This window comes from Xiphophorus couchianus, chromosome 21 (genome assembly GCF_001444195.1).
Source record: "Xiphophorus couchianus chromosome 21, X_couchianus-1.0, whole genome shotgun sequence".
Taxonomy (NCBI): Eukaryota; Metazoa; Chordata; class Actinopteri; order Cyprinodontiformes; family Poeciliidae; genus Xiphophorus; species Xiphophorus couchianus.
The window spans coordinates 11887922-11910321 of record NC_040248.1 but is presented as its reverse complement, the minus strand read 5'-3'; the positions used below and the strand labels follow the sequence as shown (position 1 = coordinate 11910321).

Here is a 22400-nt window from a genome sequence, read left to right as displayed (position 1 = left end):
AAATCCGTTTTGTACCCAATTATGTGTATTCACTTTATTACCAATAAAAGGCAAAGGTTTAACACAATGTGCAGAAAAAGTACACATTTTCTGCACATTACAGAAAAACTTTCTGCAATGTGCAGAAACTTTCCATTTTCCTTTATTAAAATATTCCAAAAAAATTAAATAAAAATTGTTTTACTTATAAAAACTAAACATTATTTAGTTAATCTAATCTGTTTTGCAAATAATGTAAGGGGTGCACGAGAGGTTCTTTAAAGTCATGGTTTTAGATGTTAAATATATATTTTACCAAATTCTCGTTAAAGAGTTTAGCAGATAGCAGAGATAGTATCCTTGCAAGTTTGCAGTAGTTTTGGTTTTCTATATTGATTTTATGTAATGACTGCTCAAAGTCTATTTGATCATTTGTGCTCCTGCAGAAAGCAAATAGTAGCTTCCATCTTGTGAGAGACTGGTGATCTGTTCAGAATGTACTTCTATCTTAGATCATAAAAACATCTAAACAAACCCTCTGTTAGACCTATTTATTCGTACTAATTAATTCTTCTAACCACATGCAACACAGATTTTAAAAAAACTTTATTTTCTTTCCGTTTTCAGAGGCGAACATCGTTGTCATGGGAACTTCTCCACGCCTCGAAAGCTTACTGGGACACGTAGTTTCGAACATATTTGTGGTCCCTAGATTCAGCAAAAAGGATAAGTAGACTCACTCCATTACCCAGACTCCTTTGCTATTCAAGGTAGCGTTAGTTGTGTTGACACGTTTACGGCGTCCGTGTTTTACTCTGTGGTAACTTTTCTACACATTTTTGGCTTACCCAAATTTGGTATCGTACACGGTGGAAATAATAGACAAATCTATAGTGGGATTTAAGATTATATCGTAATTTTATGCAGATGCATAAACAGTTGAGATGGCGTCATCAGGGTTCAATTATCACCTGTTCAGGTGGAAAACACTCGGGTCTCCCAAAAAGGTAAGCTTGACTTACACTTAAAGATAGAGTACACATCTCCAAGATAAATATAGAAATTATTCTTAACAAAAAGTAAATCAAAAGTAGTGACTTAATATTTTTTTAATATCAACTGACCAAGTAAAATAAATGTGTTTTTAATTTCAGAGCCTTTACATCAGGCATAAAGTTACAGTGCATTACAAAAATATTACCTTTTATACTTTCTAACATTTTTCGAAAATACTCCTTTGCATTTACTTCGATTTTTGTGTGGCATCAACACATAGTGACACAAGGTGGAACAAATGTTTTACCTTGTTTGAAATCTGGAATGTGTGGGTTTGTCTTCAGCCCTTACTTCACAAGGTTACCCCTAAATAAAAACCATGGCTAATACTTTCAGATGTCGCTTAATTAGGAAATAAGGTCCAGATGAATGCAATTCAAAACATCACCCTGAAAACTCCATCTCTATTGGAAAAAAATGGCAGTTGAATATTCATAGTATGGGGATGCTTTTGTTTAGTAGAGAGAAAGCTGGTAGGTGTTAACTGGAAGATGGATGGAGCAAAATATGAGGCAGTCCTGATTGGAAACCAGTAAGATGCCTTTAAAGACTTGAGACTGTGGAAGACTTTCAATTTCCAGCAGGACAACGACACTAAACTAACTGCAGAAACTACAATGGAATGGTTTTGTAGTTGTAATCTGACCAAATATGAAAAGGTTATAGGAGTATGCAACCCATTTTATATGAAGATAAATGATATATGAAGGGTACACACATATAGCCAGAGTATATGCATAGATGTGGCTTCTTCTAAGTCAATGGTAAATATCATCCAGGTCTGTTGTCAGATATTCACACGCTTGCAGCTGTACACCCTTGCAGGCGGAGACTGAGATAGCTGAATTGCTACCGGTAAACCGCTCACCTTTTGAAGTCTGGGAAATGATTCTCGGGGTAATCTGCGGATTTAAGGCAATAGCTGAGCTTTCCTGTGAAATAATCCGCAGACATCAGGCCCTCGCCTCAGCCCACAATTTTCACACTGCATCAGCAACTCAAGGTCCCTCTGAGGGGATTTTCAGAAAGGCAAAAGTGACAATGTGACGTGCATCTTTCAGTTCTGCTTTTACCCAAAGGTATATATTTATATCCTTTAATGACAGAGACCTGTGAAGAATGATGACATTGATGAGTGGAGAAAGGTGAGACTTTACCATCTCTTACATTGAGCTGGTAATAAAAGCAATTTGCTCTTAATGATATTTTAGACTTTCTTTATTTTTAGCTACATTAATGTGTGTTATTGTCCTTGTCTCTGTCCTCAGCGAGTGGAGATGGCCTCTGAGTTAGCCGTGTCTGAAGTCTTCTCCCATAGGAAACCTCAATCAGCAATAAATAGAGTGGCTGTACCTTTGGAAAGCTCTGAACAGTTGAGGGATCATGATGACGCTTATAGTGAAGGTAGGTCAGCTCACAGAAAAAGCTACCTTCTACTATTAGGCTACTAACATAAAATGTTTCTTTGTTTTCAGTCAGGTGTAATCATTAAGTAATGTGGATGCTGACAGATTATCTCTTTTACTGCACCATTCTATATTATTATATTTATTTCTAATGTAGAATAAACACAAAAGCTTTGCAAATCTTTAGACTAATGTGTTTAAATAAAGCCAGACTGTAACTTGAGAGTAATTCTCACAAATATCTCCTTCCATTTTTCTCAATAAATGTTGGTTATGGTTATGTTTAAGCAAATAGGTATCTTATGGACAGCAACCAAATTTTTCAACATACATTTCTTACTTGATTTGCAAGTTTTCTTGTATTTTCCAAAATTAAGATTGACCAGGAAAACAGGAAGTCATTCAGCTGGATTGGATTCAGTTCAGTTCAGTTCCTAGCCGCAGAAAGCCTTGGGATGCTACTTAAAATTGAAGCACTTTGAACAGTTCTAAAACTAAAATATAAATAATAAATAATTCAGTTACATTTAATTATTAAAATTTGCTAAGGGTGTTAAATATCTTAAATAACATTAAAGTCGCTGATGAAAACCAATGAATAAGCTTAAACAGAAGCTTAAAAAAGATTATAGATTCCACCAAATGTAGTTTGTTGTTTATGAACTAGAGAAAATTGGAGATCATTTCTACCCACTTAGGAAAGTTGTATTAACAAAAAAACATCATATTATCCCAGCTTTATCATTTTACATTGTGGTAGTTGAATCCTAAAGTAAGTTTCCATTTAGGAAAACCTGTAATCTTGGTTACAGCGTTCATGTGATCTGTTCACCAATACATCAAAAACATTACTAATTCCATCAATTTTTAAAAATCCAAGTGTCAGAAAGTTTGCCATTTCACTTGACTCACAATCTGCTCTTTCTTGCAGCTCAGGCTCTTCTAGATGACTGGCTGAGTGATAAGTTACGGAAAGAGCTGGACATGGAGGATGATGATGAATTGAAGGACCATGTTGAAAACACACAACCTACTGCCGCAGCTAGTGCCCAGCCTACTTATATCGATTACAAAAAGTTTGACGGTATTTTTTACATTTTTATTCAGCAGGTCTAAAGATACAAATGCTATATTGGAGCCATACTGCAGCTATTCACTGGCACCAAATGGATGGAAATCCATTTAATTAGCTAAAAAGGATAAGTTGTGAAAAGGTGAGGTTCATCTCTCGATCTTATTTCAGATCTTTATGACTGTCTGGTTGAAGAAGAAGAACAATTGGCTGTTGAGAGCTTCCTCCAAGATCTAATGAAGCAAGAGCTGCTGGACTGTGGAATGCTGGAGGAGTTGTCTCGCGATGATCGAGAAAAGCAGAAGAAGTTTAGAAATCCAGCAATCACCATGGAAGCGCGACACCAACAGGTTTGTGCCTGTGCATTCACTGCTGTGCAGAAGTATTAATGATCCAGGGAACATTTGCACATTTTGTCACATCAGAAACAAACACCTATGTATTTTAATGGGATTTTATTTAATATACTGGCACAGGGTGGCGCATAAATACTCCACTTCATAGTTATGAAGTGGAAGGAGGAGAATATTTATGGTAATAGGGGAATGTGTGTAGTTTGAAATTTGTATAATTGAAGCTGTTCTATGAAGGCCATAGTGGTTTGTTAGAAAACATTAATAAACAAGCAGCGTCACGAAGGCAGACAGGTCAAGGGAAAAATGTGGAGAGGGTTAGAGCAGGATTTTTTTATAAAACAATATAACATCTGAAAATTGAAAAAAATGTATCAGAGGGAGCATTAATCAGAGAAGCAGCCAAGAGGCCTAGTTGGAAAATCAGAATACCTGTTGAAAGAACAAACTTAAGTCATGAACTCCACAAATATGGCAATTATATGAAAGGGACAAGAACAAAGTGTCGACTGAAAGTAAGCTAAATTACGTTGAGACAGGACCTAAAAATGAATGTTTAGAGTCATTCTCTATAAATCTGATAGCACTGATAGCACTTGAGCTTTTTTGCAAAAAATAATAGGCAGAAAAGATATTCTGGAGATGTGTATTGCTGAAAAAGACATGCAACTTAACTCCATGTTAAAGTTGCATCACAGATATACACAGATATGGACTCACAGATATGCACTACTTTGTGTAAGTGCAAATAAAAGATTTTTGTTGTAACATAAAGTGTGAAAAGGTTCTAGTGGTATGAGTACTTTTCCATGGCACTGTAGGCTCAGTTCCTCAGGTTGAATTGCAGCTATGCATGTTTTGAGTTGGATTGTGGCCACAAAGCTGCTGCTGGTTTCTGCTCAAGGTGCGAGAGAACAGGGCACAAAGGGAGGCTGAGAAACAGAGGAAGAGGAGAGAGAAGGAATCTCAGCAGGATGTCAGAGAGGAGGCGAAAAAGAAGGAGCAAGAGGGGGAGAAGAGGAAGAAGCAGCTGAAGCGTAGAGAGGAGGAGATGGTGCAGCAGGAGATGGTGAGACTGAGGCGACTGATGGAGGAAAAGAAGGCCTTGGAACATGCAGCTCGTCAAAAGTAGGTCATTACCTGATTGGATAATCTGTTCTGACTCTAATTTTATAACATAACATTCATGTATTAAAAATCCTTCCTTATTGTTCTGATGTAATATTCAAATATCTATGAAACTGAATTAAGGGTTTTCATTACCTGTAAGGCTTAATAATTAAACTTAACAGAAATAAATATCACTCTGTATGTAATGAATGTAAAGAAGTTTCATATTTTTTAACTGAAATTGGGTCCCCGAATTAAATTCTGCTTACATTTTTTTCTCTTTTCAACTTGAAAAAGAAAAATCTTTACATGACATTTTTATGCTGTTATGGTTTTAAAATGTTGTGGTGAAAAACCTGATCTTAACCTAATCGCTTTCCAGAGCTGCTGCCTCTAAAGCTATGTTGTTTTAAAATTGCACAGCTTTAGACATTTCTAAATGAAATAGAATAAAATATATAATAGAAAATTCCAGATTTTGCTGTAACTGAGAGTGGTGAGTATCTCTGCTTTATGTAATATCCTGACAAATTCGTGTTTCTGCAACAAACTCTTGATGTAATTTATCGTAAAAATGAATCTTTGGCCTTTTATTTGGTTTCTAGAGAGAAAGAGAAACAGGTGCAGAGGGCAGTCAGTAACCTTGAGTCAATCCCTGCACTTCCCTCAAAGCAGCTGCTGAAGGAGTTTAATCAACTACAACAACAACAGAAGATTCAGGCAAAGATTAACATGAGCAACCTCCAGGTTGGTGCACATACTATGCAGTAGATGAGTTCACTGACTGGTCTGGGATTTCAGGTTGTAATTTCACCTGCAGATGTTAATGCAGTTGTGCAATTGTTGCAGTGTCTGCACAAGCATCTGTCTGGATGGCACTCAGTGGTGTTAAGGCGAAAGTTACATATGGGTAAGGCGGTGGCCCTCTGTGATTGGAGGAGGCAGCTGAGAGCATGGCGAGCGTGGCGAGCTGTGGTGTGGGCAGAGCGCAGTCGGCGAGAGGTGGCGAGAACAGCGGAGCAACTGCGAATAGAAAACAGGCAAGTCAAAGGATCTGTATTAACTTTTAATGCAACCGATAAGTTGCACAATACACAGCTCTTTGCAAAAGTATTTTGGCCTCTGGAGCTTTTTTGTGATTTTTTAGAATCAGTTTTTTCATGTGTTTAATTTGATTTCCACAAAATCAAATTAAACACAAAGTAAAATGATGCATGATTTTTTTTTTAAAAAACCTGTCTGCAAAGACAAAAGTGCATATGCATTTTACTTCCCTTTGCTGTAATATCCACAAAACAAACAGCAACCAGGAACACAGCAGATAACTTTATAAAGTTACAGATACCTTGATTTAATAGTTTTAAAGATAAAATATGAGCAAATCTTCATGTTCCTTCAGGCAATTCCAGCTGGCTGTGGAAAACAACCATAGACGGTTGCTACGGCGATGTCTGAATGAGTGGCAGCTCTGGAGCCAGAGGGCAAAGTTACAACGGGACCTTTTGGCCCGGCAGCAGGAAACCAAAGTTAAGATGGCCGCCTTGATCGATGCTGCAGCTACAGGCAAACTCACAGCCATAGAAACTCCTGCCAGTTTACCAATATGTTTGGCCCAGGAGCCGGCAAGTCAAGAGGTTACAGATTCCAAGGTGAGGGATGCAGCCTCCTTTACAGACTCAAAAACTACACATTTCTTTGATGCTTTCAACTAAAAAGTACTCTATGATTTATTGTTATTAAAAAATGACTCTAGGATCACAAACATGACCAAAACATACGTCGATCCCTTATGGGCAATGCTGAAAGTCTTTAAAAAGCAGGAAAATGTGTTGTTTTTAAGACAAACTTCTGGGAAATAAGCAAAGTAACAATATTGTTCTGGAACATGTCTCTGCACATTTAGAACATGAAGCTTTTACTTCTAGCCAGTGAAAAGAAATAAATCTATCTAGCTGAAATATTTTCTGCTCTCAAGAGAGGATAGAAAATCAAATTGGCAGCAACAGAATAAAGTATAGCATTACTGTCTAATAAATAAAACAATAATTTCTAATCCACAAAGACCAGAGACTTAACTTAGTGTCTTTTGCTCAAACATTTGTTTTATCTGTCTAATATTGTAGATTTGTAATGGCAGTAAGCCATTATTGTTGAATTTAACATAAATAAATGCCTTAAATGTTTCATTTCTGTGAAGTAAACCTATATAAGTGCTTTACTTTGAACTGAAACTTGGACCATTTTTAGCCGATGGTTTCTGCATGTCTAATCTTACCTTCATTTGTCCATCATATATTCAATAGAAGGGCTGCCATGCAGCAGAGAATGAGGTCCTAGAAGCTTCTACAGGACATCAGAGTAAAAACTCTGTGGGTGATGCAGGCCAACCTCTTCAGCCTTGGCAGGTGACCAGACGCCACATTGCACCCACTGCAGAAGACCTACACAATGCACGGCAGAGGGTGACAGAAAACAGGGTTCTCGGTAACAAACGCACGGCATCACCAGCTGGCAGGTTCGAAAACAGACACGCCGTCCAGAAGCAAATCATCACACAACAGAGGAAACTCCTGAAGGAGCAGCAGGAGCAAATCACCCGGCTGAAGGAACAGCAGATCTTTACAGGGTTGGAGTTAGAAATGGAAAAGGCTGCGCAGATTACTCAGCTGTCAGCGCTACAGGAAGCGAAGAGATGCAGTTTTGCTCCCGGGGAACACAGGTTGGCTCACTGAACATCATTAAAAATTTAAGCGACCTGAGATCACTTTCAAAGCGACACCAGTAAAGAGATTTCTACTGGCTTATAGTCAGTATAGAAACCCTTAAAAATGATTTCTAAACCACTTATACATCACATTTAATCTTTTAAATTAACAGTTTTCTTAGGCATTGATAAATATCTGTACTTATATATTAGTGATACGTTAATATATAACATTTTAGTTTTAGTAAAGATTGCAACTTTTCATCACTTTTCTATATTTTACCACTGCAGTGTAATGGGGTTTTTTGTTGTTTATTTACTGTGTTATGTTTTTATCATGTAAAGCACTTTGAATTACCTCGTTGATGAAATGTGCTATACAGATACACTTGATGATGATGATGATGATGATGATGAGAAGAGAGGTCAAATATCTAGACTTGTATGTGACTTCAAAAAGTGTGTGCTTTCCATGCAACTTGCTAAAGGAAATTTAACAAAATTTTGATGTGGGTGTTTGCATCTCAGTCATTAAACACGAAATAAATATTTAGGCTCAAAATGTGTAAATAACTTTAATTTTTAACATAGATACAATGTTTTAAACCTTTACAGATAACACTGAGTTGTTGTTTCTTGAGAATTTAATGTGAAAAGAAACAAAGTATATTTTGTGAGATAAAACCTGTCCGCAGTTTCAGATTTATGGCCAGTCTGACATTACTTCTCGCCGCTGGACATTCCCTCCGTCGTCTGAAATTTGTCAAGCAACTATCAGGATGATGTGAGCACGCAAACAAAAGTTGTGACAGGCTTTCTTTCTTCTGGCTGTTATCATCACAGCTGCAGAGCTCCAAAGGCTACAGGGGAGCCGGATAGTCAGAGTGCACCTTCCAGGAAACCTGTCAGGAAGCAGACATGCCCCCATCCCATCATCGCAGGTCAGTCTGAAAGCTTAACAACAGAGAATGCTCACAGATGCATTCAGTGTAAGGAGACACAGGCAGTACAATATCTTGATCCAATCATTATTTTACTTTCTCTTTTTCTGAAATTACAGTAATAAAATAATATATTTAGTATCGCAAAATATATGGTGTTTTTTTTCAGTTTTAGTAAATGTGTAAATTTGCAAAACAAACAGTAACAACAAAGAAAATGTGCATTTTCACTTTGCTCCTGGAAACTTCATTTCCACAAACCTTTTTTCCTCTGGTTGCTTGTTGTGTGCTTTTTGACTTCATCGAAAATCTTAAATTACCAGTAAATTATGTAAAGTCTAGCTGTACCACAGCACTGTTTGTTATTGTTTGGAAATATAACATTCAAACTTATTCATGGAGCTTCAGTAAACTGAGAAGGTGTTAAATTCAGGACAATTCAATCCCAGATTGTTTCATTGAGGCTATAGTTAAAAAAATCTAAAATTTATTTGTATTTTTAGAGAATTTGAGTCAGTTGCATGAAGTTCACTTAACTGATTTTTAAAAAATATATACTTGCATGTAAAGATGTGCTACGCAAAATGAACTACTTAGTTTGGATGTTATGTTTTGGATCCAATAAAAAACACTTAGCCCCCACCCACTAAAAATCTTCATCCTGAAGGTGAGGTGCCCTCTGGGTTACATTTCTACCCTGATAATCTTTGTTTTCCTGGTTACTGCAGTCAAATCAAAGGAGGCCCAGAAAAAATTACCCCTGTTCTTTAAAAAGATTCCTGAAATAGAAAAACACCTAAATATATATACAAACTGATATATAGGTAGACTTAATGGTTCAACCTCAATAATATTAGTTGCACCTTGATCACGGTGAAAGTCAAAAGGAACACCCCACAGGATCATTGCACCTTGCTGGTCACTGTTTGCGTTCTGCTTACTTAAACCCAGTTTCGCTCTATTAATAGATAACATTTAAAATGATGCAGATTGATGAAAAAACACCCTCTCTCCTTTAATGGCACCATTTTTAATCTCATGCTGTTACTCTGTTGGAATCGTTCTCGCCATTAAATTTAACAGCATATGTTTTTAATTGAAGAGAGAGAGAAAAAAATGAGTCTAAATAACTAAGCACATCAAATGCAGAACCAAAAATGTTTAACTTAATGCTGCAATCTGTTACCCCAACTTCTTCTTCCACCAGCTTCAGCACTTCTGACACTAAACCAGATGAATCTTGCCTCATTTAAAAGTCCATCTTGTGACCAGATTCAGCAGATTGCTTTTATAGATTATAGCTTCACACCCTGATGGAAAATAAATGACCTTCATCTGAAGCTGCCTTTTTCTTCTCCCACTTCTGTCTGGCACCCGTCCGTGTCCCCTCATAAGAGGATTAACCTCCCCAGGGTGTCCATTGTGTAGTAGCTGACCTCCGAACTTCTCATGTCTTCATGCATCTTATCCCAAGCACTGCTACTGTCTGCGCACACAGTTGAAATGAAACAAGAGAACAAAGAGAGCCTGTTTTCGTCACCAGTGCCCATTTATAAACACGCAGCAGGACAATACTATTTTATTACCAACAGACAGACTTTAAAAATGAAGGAGGGTTTCCTGAAAATTCCCTTTTGGGGACCAAAACTATGAACTATTCTCCCTTTCACCAAAAAAAGTCTACGTTCAAGTTGATCAGTTGGTGGATTTACAGAAAGTAAACATCAGGCTGTGCAACCTTGTCAGATTAGTAATTATTTCTTGTCCAATGATTTCCTTTTACTGCGCTGTCTATCCTACTGCTTCTGATGTTAGATTAAACACAAAAACTCATACAATACTCACACTATTTGCTTTCAGAGATTGGAAACATAAAGAAGAGTTACCAGTAAATCAATGGATTGCATCAAGTAAACAAAAAATCTTCATATGGCTAAAAGGATAAAAACAAGAAACTGATGTTTTTCCATGACACCTGCTCTCTCTCTCTCTCCAGTTTGTATAGATTTGTTTTCTCTGTCATTATTTCACATCTTTACCCAGGTGTTGTGACTAAGACTCAGACACAAACATACAATTATATGCATATTTAACCTTGCCTGATTTTCTGACCTTTTTGCAAACCCACACACACCCTGCTGTTTATCTCCACTTTGCAAAATGCCCTTGATGCAATTGCTTCTTTTTTTCATTTTATTGCTTAAAGTGATGCCATGCCTTCCTAAGAACCTCTATTACTTTCAAGGTCTTTGCTGACCTACAGAATTCAGATTTTTTTTTTCCAAAAAAAAAAAAAAAAGCATTTCCTTTGCCTTAAAAAACTTGAAACTCTCTTTCCCTCTCCCGAGCCATGGAAGTCCGAGCTCGACAGCGTGCCGAACGGAGGCAGGAGATCGAGGAAATCAAGAGAAGGAAAGAAGAGGAAAAGTTGGTGAGACTGACAATCCTTCCAGAGTAACCATACTTTCAAGCATTGATTGTACAAATTTTAATGACTGAACCTTCAGGCTGAGATGAAAGCTGCCGAGGAACAAAGGGAGAGGGAGGAGCAGGAGGAGAAACGCAAGGCTGCCGAAAAGAAGAGGGAGGAGAAGAGGCTGGAACGAGAGGTGAGGAGTATTTTATGTTTTATTCACCTGACACAAGTTTGTACAAGTTACACACAAGATGTAAATATTGCTTCTCTGCGTCCATCCAGAGAGAAGCAGAAAGACAAAGACAATTAAAAAGGCGCCAGGAGCTCATGAGACTGGCCTGTCAACACCATAACAAAACCTTGTTGTCGCATCGAGGCCTGGCGCCGTGGAAACACCTCATGCAGTTAAGACGTGAAAACATGGAGGTAAACACCCCGTCTTGTGTAATGCAGCAACATTCAAAGCCAGACTGTCTCAAATTCACAATCACATAAACACAGAAAACACTTCATTCTGGCTCAGAGGAAGATTATACTTATCAGGTGGTTTTTATGACAGCAGATTGACAACAAAGCATAATGGTGGCTCATAACATAAACCATTTATAAGGCCTATCTTGTTGTGGACATGTTAAAATGCATAATATTCTCGCATCATCTTGTATGTTCATAACATATAAGTAGAAGCAAAACTAGTGACTTTCAAAACTATCCATACTCTGAGAATCCACATTTTGTCATCTTTAGTGTTTTGGGATTTGATGTAATTAACCATCACTAAGTAGTGCATAATTGCCACACAGAAGTGAAATTACTTTGTTGTTTAGTTTTATGCAATATAATAAATGAAAGCGCAGAATGTATTTGTATTCATTCCCCTTATAGTTCAATTGTTAGTCTGTGGCAGTCGTTATTTTCAAAAGCAGTTTTAGTTATTTTGGACGAAAAAGAACACATACAGGTTTTTGTTTGTAGATGTGCAACGACAGTTAGAGGCACACCTTAAAAGACGTGCAGCAGTAATAGAAGCCAAATGTAATTTCAAAAGGTATTGATTTACAAGGCTTAATACAAAAGCACAGCCTTCTTTTCAGATTTCTGGTTGCACAAAAAAGTATATAGCAAAAGCAAACACTTCATGGTTATGTGCTGCTTAGTATTGGTGTATCACATAAAATCCTAATAAAATGCACTAAGGTTTGCTGTAAAGTGTCAAAATTTACAGATATGAATACTTTTGTAATTCACTGTAGTGATCATACAGTGCACTAACATCTTAACCTCTCCTATGGGTCTTAGATATTGTGTGCAAAGCTCAGATGTGTCTGTGAATACATCAATCTGTATGAGAAACACGACCACTGTGACACATAGTTTTATTTCTGTAAATAAATGCAACAATCTGTCCTATATTGCTTTGTTTCGGAAATTATAGAGAAATTATAGAGTAGTACTAATTTATCTCCTCCCATTTGTTCCCAGCTGGCCGAGAGTCATCACAACCTCTTCCTCCTGAAGCAGTGCACCCTGGAATGGCTACAGTATGCAAGAGAGACCCAGCGTGAGAGGGTGGCCTGTGCTGACCAACTACAGAAGCATTTTCTGCTTCGTTGGAGTTTAAACTGCTGGAAAAGAGTGAGTATACCCTTTTATACACAGTATACATTACCTTGCAAAGGTTTCTGTGTGTAGTCTGTAAACTTGCAACCAAAATGCATTTTATTTAGATTTTACCTGGCAGAGCAACAATTTCCAGATAAAAAGCAATTAAAAATTCAAATTAAAGCATAAATTCAGCTGTTTTGTGAAGGTTTCGGGGGAGAACATTTGTTAACAAACAGCATTATGAAGGAGACATCAAAAGAAAAGTGATGAGAAATCCAGTTTAAATTTTGCCACAATATGTCTTCTATACTCTCTAGCTTACACAAATCAGTTTGTAAGCCCTATTGCTTCATATATAATGGATAGAATAACGGTAAACGGGATTTACGTGCTTTTTATTACCTCATCAGTCACAACATCCTTATCTTGGTTTCAGCTGGGCGACCTGCGGATGATTCAGGAGGAGCGAGCTGAGCGTTTTTATCGGAAGCGGACTCTGAGAAGGTTCCTGCTTGCTCTGCAGGACCATGTGACCCTGCAGAGGCTGACGGAGTGGGACCGTCGAAAACTGGCTCAGGAACACCGGGACAGGTCTGCTCCACCTGATGCTGCATTTTGTTCTGAAGTAGCCCTGATAAAACCAACTCTTTGCTGTGTTTCTTTCATGGGACAAAATTTATCAGCAATATCTAAAAACTTTTCCTTTAAACTGCAGTATATCCACTATTTTAAGACCTCTAACAAACAATCTATAAGTAGAGACTTAAAAACATATTCTATGAAATGTTTGATACTTTAGAGCTTTCTAGTTGCCTCAGCAAGACTACTTTTTAGTTTTTTAGGTTATGTGCAGGCCTACAAAACCTTCAAGAACACGCAGACAATGCGTTTCTTTGTCCTGGTGTCCCCCAGTGTTTATAGGTAGACTAGTAAACAAGAAAACATAAAATGTGTTTTCATTGAATCTCTTTTCACAAAGAAAGCCGTAGACATCTGAAATGAAATGTGGACTTGCCTGACAGAGCGTGAAACACAAGAGAGCGGGTGTGATTGTAGAGGAGGCACTTTTCCTGGTAGAAACCAATGTTTTTCCTCCGCAGCCTGTCAACGGGAGTGGATGAGACTTCTTCAGGACAGTTTTTTTATTTTTCAGCATTTGTATTAAAGGTATATACAATGTCACTGAGGAAGACACACAAGTTCGTATAAAACTGAGTCAAGCTGTAAAGACGTACGGTCACTTCCAGCTCTAAAAGCCTGAGCGTATTTTTATGGTTTCAGATGAGTTAATGGATTTTTCTGTACTGAACAAACTAGAATAATTTGATCAGGTGTCTAGAAAAGCTCTTCTTAATTTCAAATATTTTTCCACCTTTTTGGCCTCTGAAAACTATTTGATGACCTTCTTAACTTACAACCATCCAACAAAGTTCTAACATCCATTATTTACGCAGCTGCTGCTCTCTGAAAGGAGAAAGATGTAGCCTTTTATATGTACTTTGCAAAAGTATTCACATTGAACTTATGTTTTGTCACAAACATCATTGCATTTTACTGAGATATTGTGGCAAACTGACACAAATAACATTGATGGTAATTATTGAATAGAGTCAATATGAACAAATAGTGTGTTAAAATATTAACTGAAAGCAAAATAATATTTTGATCCTCATTTTTTACGTAATAATTTATTAAACATTTCTACATAATATCTCTATTGTCAACCTCAAGAAATATTTTTAAGCGCCAGCTGCCTGGTCTGGTACTGCTAAATGACCACAGGCTACAGGTGAAGCCCCAACAGCTGCCTAGCTGCCAAACACCATGTGAAAACTAATTACATGTTGTCTAGCCAGCGGTCCCTCAGATCCACTTCGTTAATGCTCACTTGCTCCGTGTTCGTCTGTCCTTCCATCTGTTTGTGTTTTAGGCGCGTCCTGCAGAGGTGTTTCCAGGCCTGGAGGCAGCTTCCTTCTACGCTGCGGAGGGAAAGGGAGAGAGAGGTGCGACGGGAGAAGCTGAGCAGGAAAGTGGCAGAGCTTCTGCCGGATTTCTGCTCCCGTCCATTAGGAATGTCTGAGAGAGAAACCGTCTGATAATGACAAGCTGCATATCCAGACAAAAGCATCAAAGCGTTACTCCAGCAGTGACAAGTGATAAAGAAAAGGCTCGGTCATTTCTCACTTTCATTTAATAAAATAAATAAAATCCATTCAAAATCCAAAGATGTACAACAGAGAAATTATTTAAATACAAAAGAGTTTATATTTTATTAGAAACTATAGCGTAGTAAAAGTGGAAAGTTACAAAAAAAACTTCCCCAGACTCAAGCTGACAGTTGTGCATTTGAGCGAATATATTATAGTGCTTTCATGCGGAATTGAGACAACAACGTAATACAAAGTAGCTTGAATTATACAAATGTAATCATCTACCACAGTACCTAAATTAGTCTTGTGCCAAGACATTTCATTTGTCTGATATGAAAACCTAAGATGCAATTTGCAAGGCAAAGTGGAAACAAGTGGTATCAGTGTTTGAGAAAGATAAATGAGGTGCAGAGTCTCACAAAGATGATTAAAGTTTTTCAAGTGGTTATGTTAGAAAATTCTCAAACTTCAAAGTAAAGGACTAGGATTTTATGTCAGAAACAAATACCTGCTATACAATTGTGAAATGGAAGAAAAATGAAACATGACAAGTTATACAAACTGAATGCAGTTCTGAACTTTGACTGGGCCATTCTGGCTCATGATTATGCTTTGACTGAAACCATTTCACTGTGGTTAAGGCAGCTGTCCTGCTGGAAGATGAACTTTGCCCTCTGCCCCCAACAAATTTTCTTCCCTGAGCTGTCCCTGCACTTTAACACAAATAGCATTTTGGATGTAGAGAAAAGGGTTTAATTATGGTCTCATCAGAATTGCCCATTTTTCCACATTTTGCATCTTGATCTGTAACAGAAAATCCAGAAGAATATTTCTGAAACTGTCCTATTTCTTCGTGAGAGTTTAACTTCCTTCCAGTTGTGTACCGAGGCACTGGAATGTAGCTGAGAGTCCAAGTCCGAAGGAAGACATTCGCAGTGATGGTTGTGTGTGTGACTAAGATGCCATGGGTGGATTCGGCTGCATAGATGAGGTCCTAGGTGTCAGTCACTGTAATGGCGGTGAATTCACAACATCGAGATGTGAAGTAGTTATCGCTAAATGTCAAAGAGCAACTCCAGAGCTGCAGAAACACCTCTAAGCAATGCTGACTCTGCTTGAGACTGAAAGCAAACCTACTGTGGATGAAGTGGCAATGCTGCCACCCGATGGTCAGAAGCTGTTTTTACCACCCCTATATTGTGTCTCACACCAGGTCTGTTGGAGATGAAAGTCTCAGTTTGTCTCCCATGGACATGAACTCAGACCAGTTGCTCCAAAGACCTCGAGAGTAAACGCCGGTGTCCACGACGAGTCCCCAGCAGGCGCTGCGGGCGGTTTTCTCCCTCAGTGCGACTCGGGCTTCCCGCTCTGTCACATTATAGCTGATATTTATAATTTGCACTAGAAGGAGATGCAGGAGACCACCGGTCACAATGCTGCAGTACCATGCGCACGTGAAGCAGAGAGCAGAGCTAGAGAAAATAGAAATGACAAGGCAGACATTTTAAGATGGACCCAGCACAGAAAACAAGACTGAGGGGCATAAAGTATTCTCTGTACTGACATTGGTGCAATTTTTCAGTAATTAGTTGAAAGGGATTTAACACAAGGCATTCTATAGCAAAGTAAAGTGAAAAATATCCTAGATCTAACATTCAGAATAGGTGATTTAGCATTTATGTACCTGGTGATTGAAAGTCTCCCAGAAAACTGATAAGTCTTTATTTTAACCTATAAAAACAGGAATAATTTGATTCTGAGAAATAATAAACAATAAAGAGGATTTAACAGGCTCATTAGTAGCTGTGGAGTTTTACATTTTGGGAACTAAATAGGACAACTTAATATTTGTTCTACAATCTTCAATCATCTACTGCAATAATTGAGAATGCTGCAGCTTTTTACATCCATTGGTATGACTGGAACTCCAGAAGAATGTCTTTTTGATTGGTATCAACCAAAATCAAAGTTAACCCAGAACTGTTGCAATCTGTTGTTAACATTAGGAATCCTACACATTGAATGCCTATAATACGAGTCAAATTTTAGTGTACTGGTATAAATCACTTAAAATCCAGATACAATACACTAATGTTTGTAATTGTAAAGTGACACTATGTTCAAAAGGTCAAAAGGTATGAAGACTTTTGCCTGCTATTACATATAGGGTTTTGCATGGTGTACTTAAGTTCTGGCAAAACTTGTACCTTAAAATGGTATCATATCACATAGATGAAATTTAAAAAAATAGAGCCAAGTGGAACCTGTAGTGGGTGTAAACTCCAGGGCAGTAGAGTAAGGCAGTGAGGACGTTCTGCTGGGGACACACACTCCGCAGCACCAGGCCAATGCCGTACAGGGACGTCAGCAGGAAGAAGACGAGAGTGAGCAGGAAGCTTACGTGATTGGCCTGGCCCACACAGTTGTTTATCCTGGCCCCGGAGGGAAACACAAATACAGTAAAGACACACAGACAAATGAGCAATGAATGCAGACTGCAGATATGAGCAGAAACACTACCTGGAGTGGACTGGTGTCTGTAAGGAAATACTTTCCTTGGACTATTTCTAACTTACTAATAATGGGACTCAACAAATGGCAAGAAAACTAATTATACATTCAAATTATGTGTGCAGTAATTCTAAAATATACAGCTTTAGAGATTTCTGGAGGCAAAACTTGCATAACACTACTGCATAAAAATGGCCTCTCTTCTTGGCAGAATAAATAGAGCCCATAGATCATGGGTGATTTCTTGGTATCAAGCTTTTTTTTTAAGCAAAGTTTACAAATGTTCAACAGATTTGAGATCAGAAGTCAAACTGTATTAAAGTAAGAACAACCAATTGTGTAACATTTCTCGCATCTGAAGCAAACTGTTCCTACTAGAGGAAAGAAATTAAGTTAGGCTGTTTAAGAACAAGGCCCTGCTCCAAAACGTTTGAGTAAAAAATAAGTTTTCTGCTGCCTCCAGGAAGAAGCCAAATGCCTTCTGGCTATCTTCCTGTCAAAGATCTGGAGAGAGAGATCCAAGCCTTTATGCCATCACTGTATTATAATTATTCAATAGCAGCAGCCTGTCTTTACACTGGTAAGCAAAGGCATGACCACATATCATACTAGTTTCACTTCACTGGCTTCCAGTGTGCTATTTTTTTTCTATTTGGTTCCTAAATGTCTAGAGAGACTGGTATGCCAGTACCTCCTGGAATTGCTATTTTCTTATAATCCAGACAGAAAGCTCAGATGAGTAAATTACTGCTGAAAGTCTTCGAATTTTGGCTGAAGACTGGAGGTGACAGAGCCTTTAGGGCAGCTGCTCCTGGACTCTGGAACAGCGTGATGATGTACATTAGAACGTCTTCGACTCTTGAGAGTTTTACATCTGTTATAAACACTCATTATTTCTCTTTGGCTTTTCATTATATTCATTAGGTTAAGCATGACTCCTACAATCTTTTTATTTATGTACTTTAGTATGTACTATGTAGAGATTCTAGATGTATGCTGACTGGATGTAAACTTTGTACATTTGAGATTTAGGATAAACTGACTGAAACCCACCAGACACAATGGTGGTCAAGACGAAGCACGCAGACGCCACAGATCCGACAATGTCCCGCCCTCGGCGGCCGCACAACCCTGCACACTGAACACCAGTTCCTGCGGCCACTTTCCTTCAACTCCAACCCTTCTTGCTCCGAGGATCCGATCCGCTGGACTGCTGTCATTGATACTTCCTGCATCCCCCCATTGAAAGAAGAGTCGTTGTCTGGCAGGGTGCTGTAATATGTCACCGTGCTGTGAACGGCCTGTTGATCCAGCCGAACAATCCCAGGATCCCTCTTGGTGTAGATAAGGGTCAGCAGGGTGAGGCTGACCCCTACACTCACAGCCGCCAGCTCACCCTGACCAACATCCCCACGTGGAAACACCTCTGAGACGAACAGGTAATACATGTACCCCAAGGAGAAGAGGGCCAGGCTGAGGAAGAAGAGTGTTCGTCCCTTCTTGCGGTGGGTGAAGAAGTAGTACCACAACACAAGGCCAGGCAGAGCCGTCAGAACCAGCACACCGAGCAGAAAGTGGAAAGCAGCGAGGTGAAGCAGGGCAGGAAGGAGGACGAGAGGAGGAACGATGGACAGATCCAGTTTACGGGCTCCGCCCCAAAACCAGGGTACACGGATCCGGTCGAAGACGACTGCAGATACATGCGACAGCGATTCCGGTTTCTGAGGCTCTCTCTTTAGAAACCTAAAGAAACAAAAAAAAAATGGTAAAGTAACTTTTTTTTTACAGCCTCCATTAGGCTTGAGTTTATCACAAATGGTTCAATGTATCTCCAACAAAGTTAACAGCTCCAGATTTTTATTTAGCACACATCAATACACTCCTTTTTCTCCATTTCCTAACACGTTTTCGTGGACTTTTGGACAAGAGATAAAGAATAATGTGTAGCCATTTTGTTTGTCTGATTTCCTACAAATGTTTCTGCAAAAGGGGCTTCCTCTGATTGTTGTCAGACCTTAAAATATATCTTAGTATTTGTATGAAATAATTTTGTGTTCTCAGATTTCACAAAATCTCTCAAGTTCTCACAGTAAAGAAATCACAGCACAAATACTCTATCTTCAGTCCGAGTAGCTTTTCTTTATATTTATCTCCTCCCACCTGTCACAGACGTCGTCCAGGTCCTCACAGTCGCAGCAGCAGGCTGCGACGTGGCTGCGCTCCCCGTGTCTGTTCACATACTCGCAGCAGCACAACACTTCCTCCTTGTCCTCCTCCTCTTTCAGCTCCCTCTTTGCTCGCTTCTTCATGGCCAGCGGCACTGCAACCTGTAGGACGTTTCAAAGAGGAAAAAAATAATAATTTGCTTTTGTCAGCATTGAGGTTATATGTTGCAAATGTTTTTATGCCCCTTGAACTTTATCCACATGCCACGTTGCAAAATCAAACTTTAATATGTTTTATTGGGAAAAATTGAGACAGAGAAATCTTCAGCTCAGAGGGTGTAAATGCTTCTTCCAGCCACTGCAGATGAAATCAGCAGTTAAATTATGTGGAACGTGGAAGATGAGCAACAGGAAGGAAAACACAATAAGTAAAAATGACTCCAAGCCCACTTTGCTGAAATAATCTCTTAATGCACCAGATTATCAAGCACTTGCACATGTTTTAGACGATGAAGCGCGTCTGATCTCATTTTTTGTCCCCCACACATCGCTGCAAAGCAAAGCCTCTGCTCACTTGACCTGACCCGATCCGTCTGCTTTCTGCACATCTGCCACACATCTGTCATGTTTTAATGATGAGCCCTCCTCCCACCCTCTTCAACCTCGTTTATAGTCCAGACGGATTTAAGCTGAGGTGTCGTGAACATTTATAACAATCCCACAAGTGTGCAGCTAGATGGGATTAATCATCTGGATGAGTCTAACCTTTCCCTAAAGTGGGAGATCCGGCTCTGTTGAGGAGGTCTGTCTGAATGAGCCTCCGAATGCACGACAGTGAGCTAAAATAATTAATAATCCGAGCAACATGTTTAATGAGGATGCTGAAGTCAGCGACTGAGCCTACAAGCAACTCTCTCCAAGCTCACAGGAAGGGTACTAAAAGTGGACAAGCTGGCTTACACCCACTGATTAGTGGACCCGAGGCAGCATCAAACACTACATCTGCTCTCGTCTGCCAAAAATGAAAGGATGACTAAGGCAACAATTGATAGCATTACTGAGGCACACAGCAGTTTTCAGCCTGTCCTGCTGTGCTCTGACAGCTGTGGTTCTTTGAGTGCCTCTGCAGGTGGGATTAAGATTAGGAATCTCTGCAGTTGATAACATCCATGAATCTGCCTGCTGTGTAACCATTAGACTCCCAACTCTGCAGCTTGGATCCTTGTGGTATGTTTTTAGTAAGTCAAAAACTTTTATCTTTGAATGTAAAGCACGAGTCTTTAGGGATTACTGTCTCCAGTGGCCGTTGGGCGAGAGGCAGGGCACACTCTGGACAGTCCATCACAGAGCAAGACAGAGACACATAACTATGCACACACTCATACCAAAGGGAAAGTCAAAGAGGTTTACATGCATGTTTTTATACTGTAGGAGGAGACTGGAGTTCCCAGTGAGAACCCACTCTGGAAAAGGGGACAACATCCAAGCCTTCTTGCACCAAAGCAACAGTGCCAACCACTGCGACACCAAGCAGTGATCAAAAGAGTAACCTGGGCCCCTCCCTGCTTCAGCTGACCATCCCAACCGAATAAAGTTAGAAAATGAAATGTAGTGGGTTCAAACACCACAGCACATTGGGAGCTTTATATTCAACAGCAAGCAGGGGATGCTAGCACTCCACTCATGAACTCATGCATAAAACCAATACAATCCCTCCCCCTTTCTATTGCTACCCTAGGCAAATAACCACATCAAGAGCCACCAATAGCTTTAACAATTAGAAGGAAACTACTCATATAGACTATTTCATGGCAGAAAAAGGAGAAAAATAAATAATTAATTTCTATTTTGTTTCCCACAAAAGATTTTGTTTGTCAATAAATATGTCAAATTTGATATAGGTTGTCTGTTTTTTTTTTTTTATAAAAGAAGAAAACAAAATTGAGAAAGTAAGATAAGTTTATCTTTCTAAACTTTAATGCTGTTTTTCTTTTAAGTTAAATACAATTATTGCTCTTCAAACATGTCACCCATGCAAGCTGACTTTACTTCATAAACATTATATGAACCTTAAAGATGAAAAGGCTTGAATGTTGTGTTAGTGAATATGTAATGAATGCACATTAAGGACGCCATAAAGTTGTATTAAGTCACTAAGTTAACTGCTTTTCTTATCTTAAAAGCAAAAATGAGACATTTTAAATGCAGTTTGCAGAGCTAAATAATGCCGAGAGCCTTATTTAGCTATTCTCATCATAATGCATTTTGTACGCACTAGCAGGTCTGTCCACCTGTATGCCCGAAGAGAAACAGAAACAGGGGTAACAGACATGAACACCGACCTGCTACATGCTGTTTTTTCCTTTCACCTCCATGGGAACATCGGCTCGGTCCTCCTCAGCGGAAGCCTAGGTTCGTATCCGGTGTTTATTTCCGCTCCATGTGCGGCGCAGGACACCGGTATCATAGGTGTTCTGCAAATATTAAAATGTCAGAGTCCACAAAGAGGTTCCGTGGGGCTCCGTTTCCTGGTTCTGGCTTAGTTTTTGAGCGAAGTCCCCGGTGTGTGCAGCAGAGAAGAGATGTTTTCTTTTCCTTCCTGGTGTCGAATGAAGCACTTTCCCCGCCCAGAACTTCTACAGCCACATAATTACATATTATACAGGCGAAAGGCTGTTCACGGACGAACAGCATGTAGCTACATCTTACGCTTTTCTTTGCACACTTTAGGAAATTAGGTCTTGCGTGTTTTGTTTTTAATTTAGTTCGAGTATATACCGCTACCACCAGAGGCGGTTCTTATGTGAATAGGGACTATGGGCGCCTTTCTATCCAGCCACCCAAGATTATTTCTGTTTGTGGAAATAATCTTTTCATTTGTAATTTACTTAAAAAATTGTATAGACAGACAATTAATTCAAGTGTTTTAAGG

General features: G+C 39.0%; 2 protein-coding genes across 3 annotated transcripts; one reads left to right on the top strand and one right to left on the bottom strand.

The window, feature by feature from the left end:
* The first annotated feature begins 620 nt into the window (after positions 1-620).
* On the top strand, positions 621-14867 carry ccdc191 (coiled-coil domain containing 191). Its single transcript, XM_028004892.1, has 17 exons — positions 621-986; positions 2142-2180; positions 2304-2439; positions 3373-3525; positions 3685-3863; positions 4771-4994; positions 5582-5723; positions 5826-6016; positions 6376-6625; positions 7280-7695; positions 8524-8621; positions 10970-11052; positions 11129-11230; positions 11320-11463; positions 12520-12672; positions 13079-13233; positions 14573-14867. Exons 1-17 carry the CDS (start codon positions 924-926, stop codon positions 14736-14738), a joined length of 2694 nt encoding a protein of 897 aa, XP_027860693.1. The 5' UTR covers positions 621-923; the 3' UTR covers positions 14739-14867.
* Positions 14816-22097, bottom strand: zdhhc23b (zDHHC palmitoyltransferase 23b). Of its 2 annotated transcripts, none has more exons than XM_028004896.1 (5): positions 21744-22097; positions 19464-19630; positions 18357-19046; positions 17057-17224; positions 14816-16264 (listed from the first exon to the last, which is right to left on the bottom strand). In XM_028004896.1, the coding sequence occupies exons 1-5, from the start codon at positions 21798-21800 to the stop codon at positions 15997-15999; spliced, it is 1350 nt and encodes a 449-aa protein (XP_027860697.1). In that variant the 5' UTR covers positions 21801-22097; the 3' UTR covers positions 14816-15996. The 2 variants fall into 2 exon arrangements, with proteins under 2 accessions (XP_027860697.1, XP_027860698.1); XM_028004897.1 differs by having other exon boundaries at positions 21811-22094.
* Between the last annotated feature and the right edge of the window lie 303 nt (positions 22098-22400).

Bases quoted from the DNA above. Each gene is read 5' to 3' on its own strand.
- ccdc191 (XM_028004892.1), top strand. From the start codon at position 924: ATGGCGTCATCAGGGTTCAATTATCACCTGTTCAGGTGGAAAACACTC. The intron at 3,526-3,684 runs GTATTTTTTACA...ATCTTATTTCAG, and splicing joins CGATTACAAAAAGTTTGACG to ATCTTTATGACTGTCTGGTT. The intron at 11,053-11,128 runs GTGAGACTGACA...CTGAACCTTCAG, and splicing joins GGAAAGAAGAGGAAAAGTTG to GCTGAGATGAAAGCTGCCGA.
- zdhhc23b (XM_028004896.1), bottom strand. From the start codon at position 21,800: ATGTCTGTTACCCCTGTTTCTGTTTCTCTTCGGGCATACAGGTGGACA. The intron at 19,047-19,463 runs GTGGGAGGAGAT...TTGTTTCTTTAG, and splicing joins CTGGACGACGTCTGTGACAG to GTTTCTAAAGAGAGAGCCTC. The intron at 17,225-18,356 runs GTGGGTTTCAGT...CTCCGGGGCCAG, and splicing joins CTTGACCACCATTGTGTCTG to GATAAACAACTGTGTGGGCC.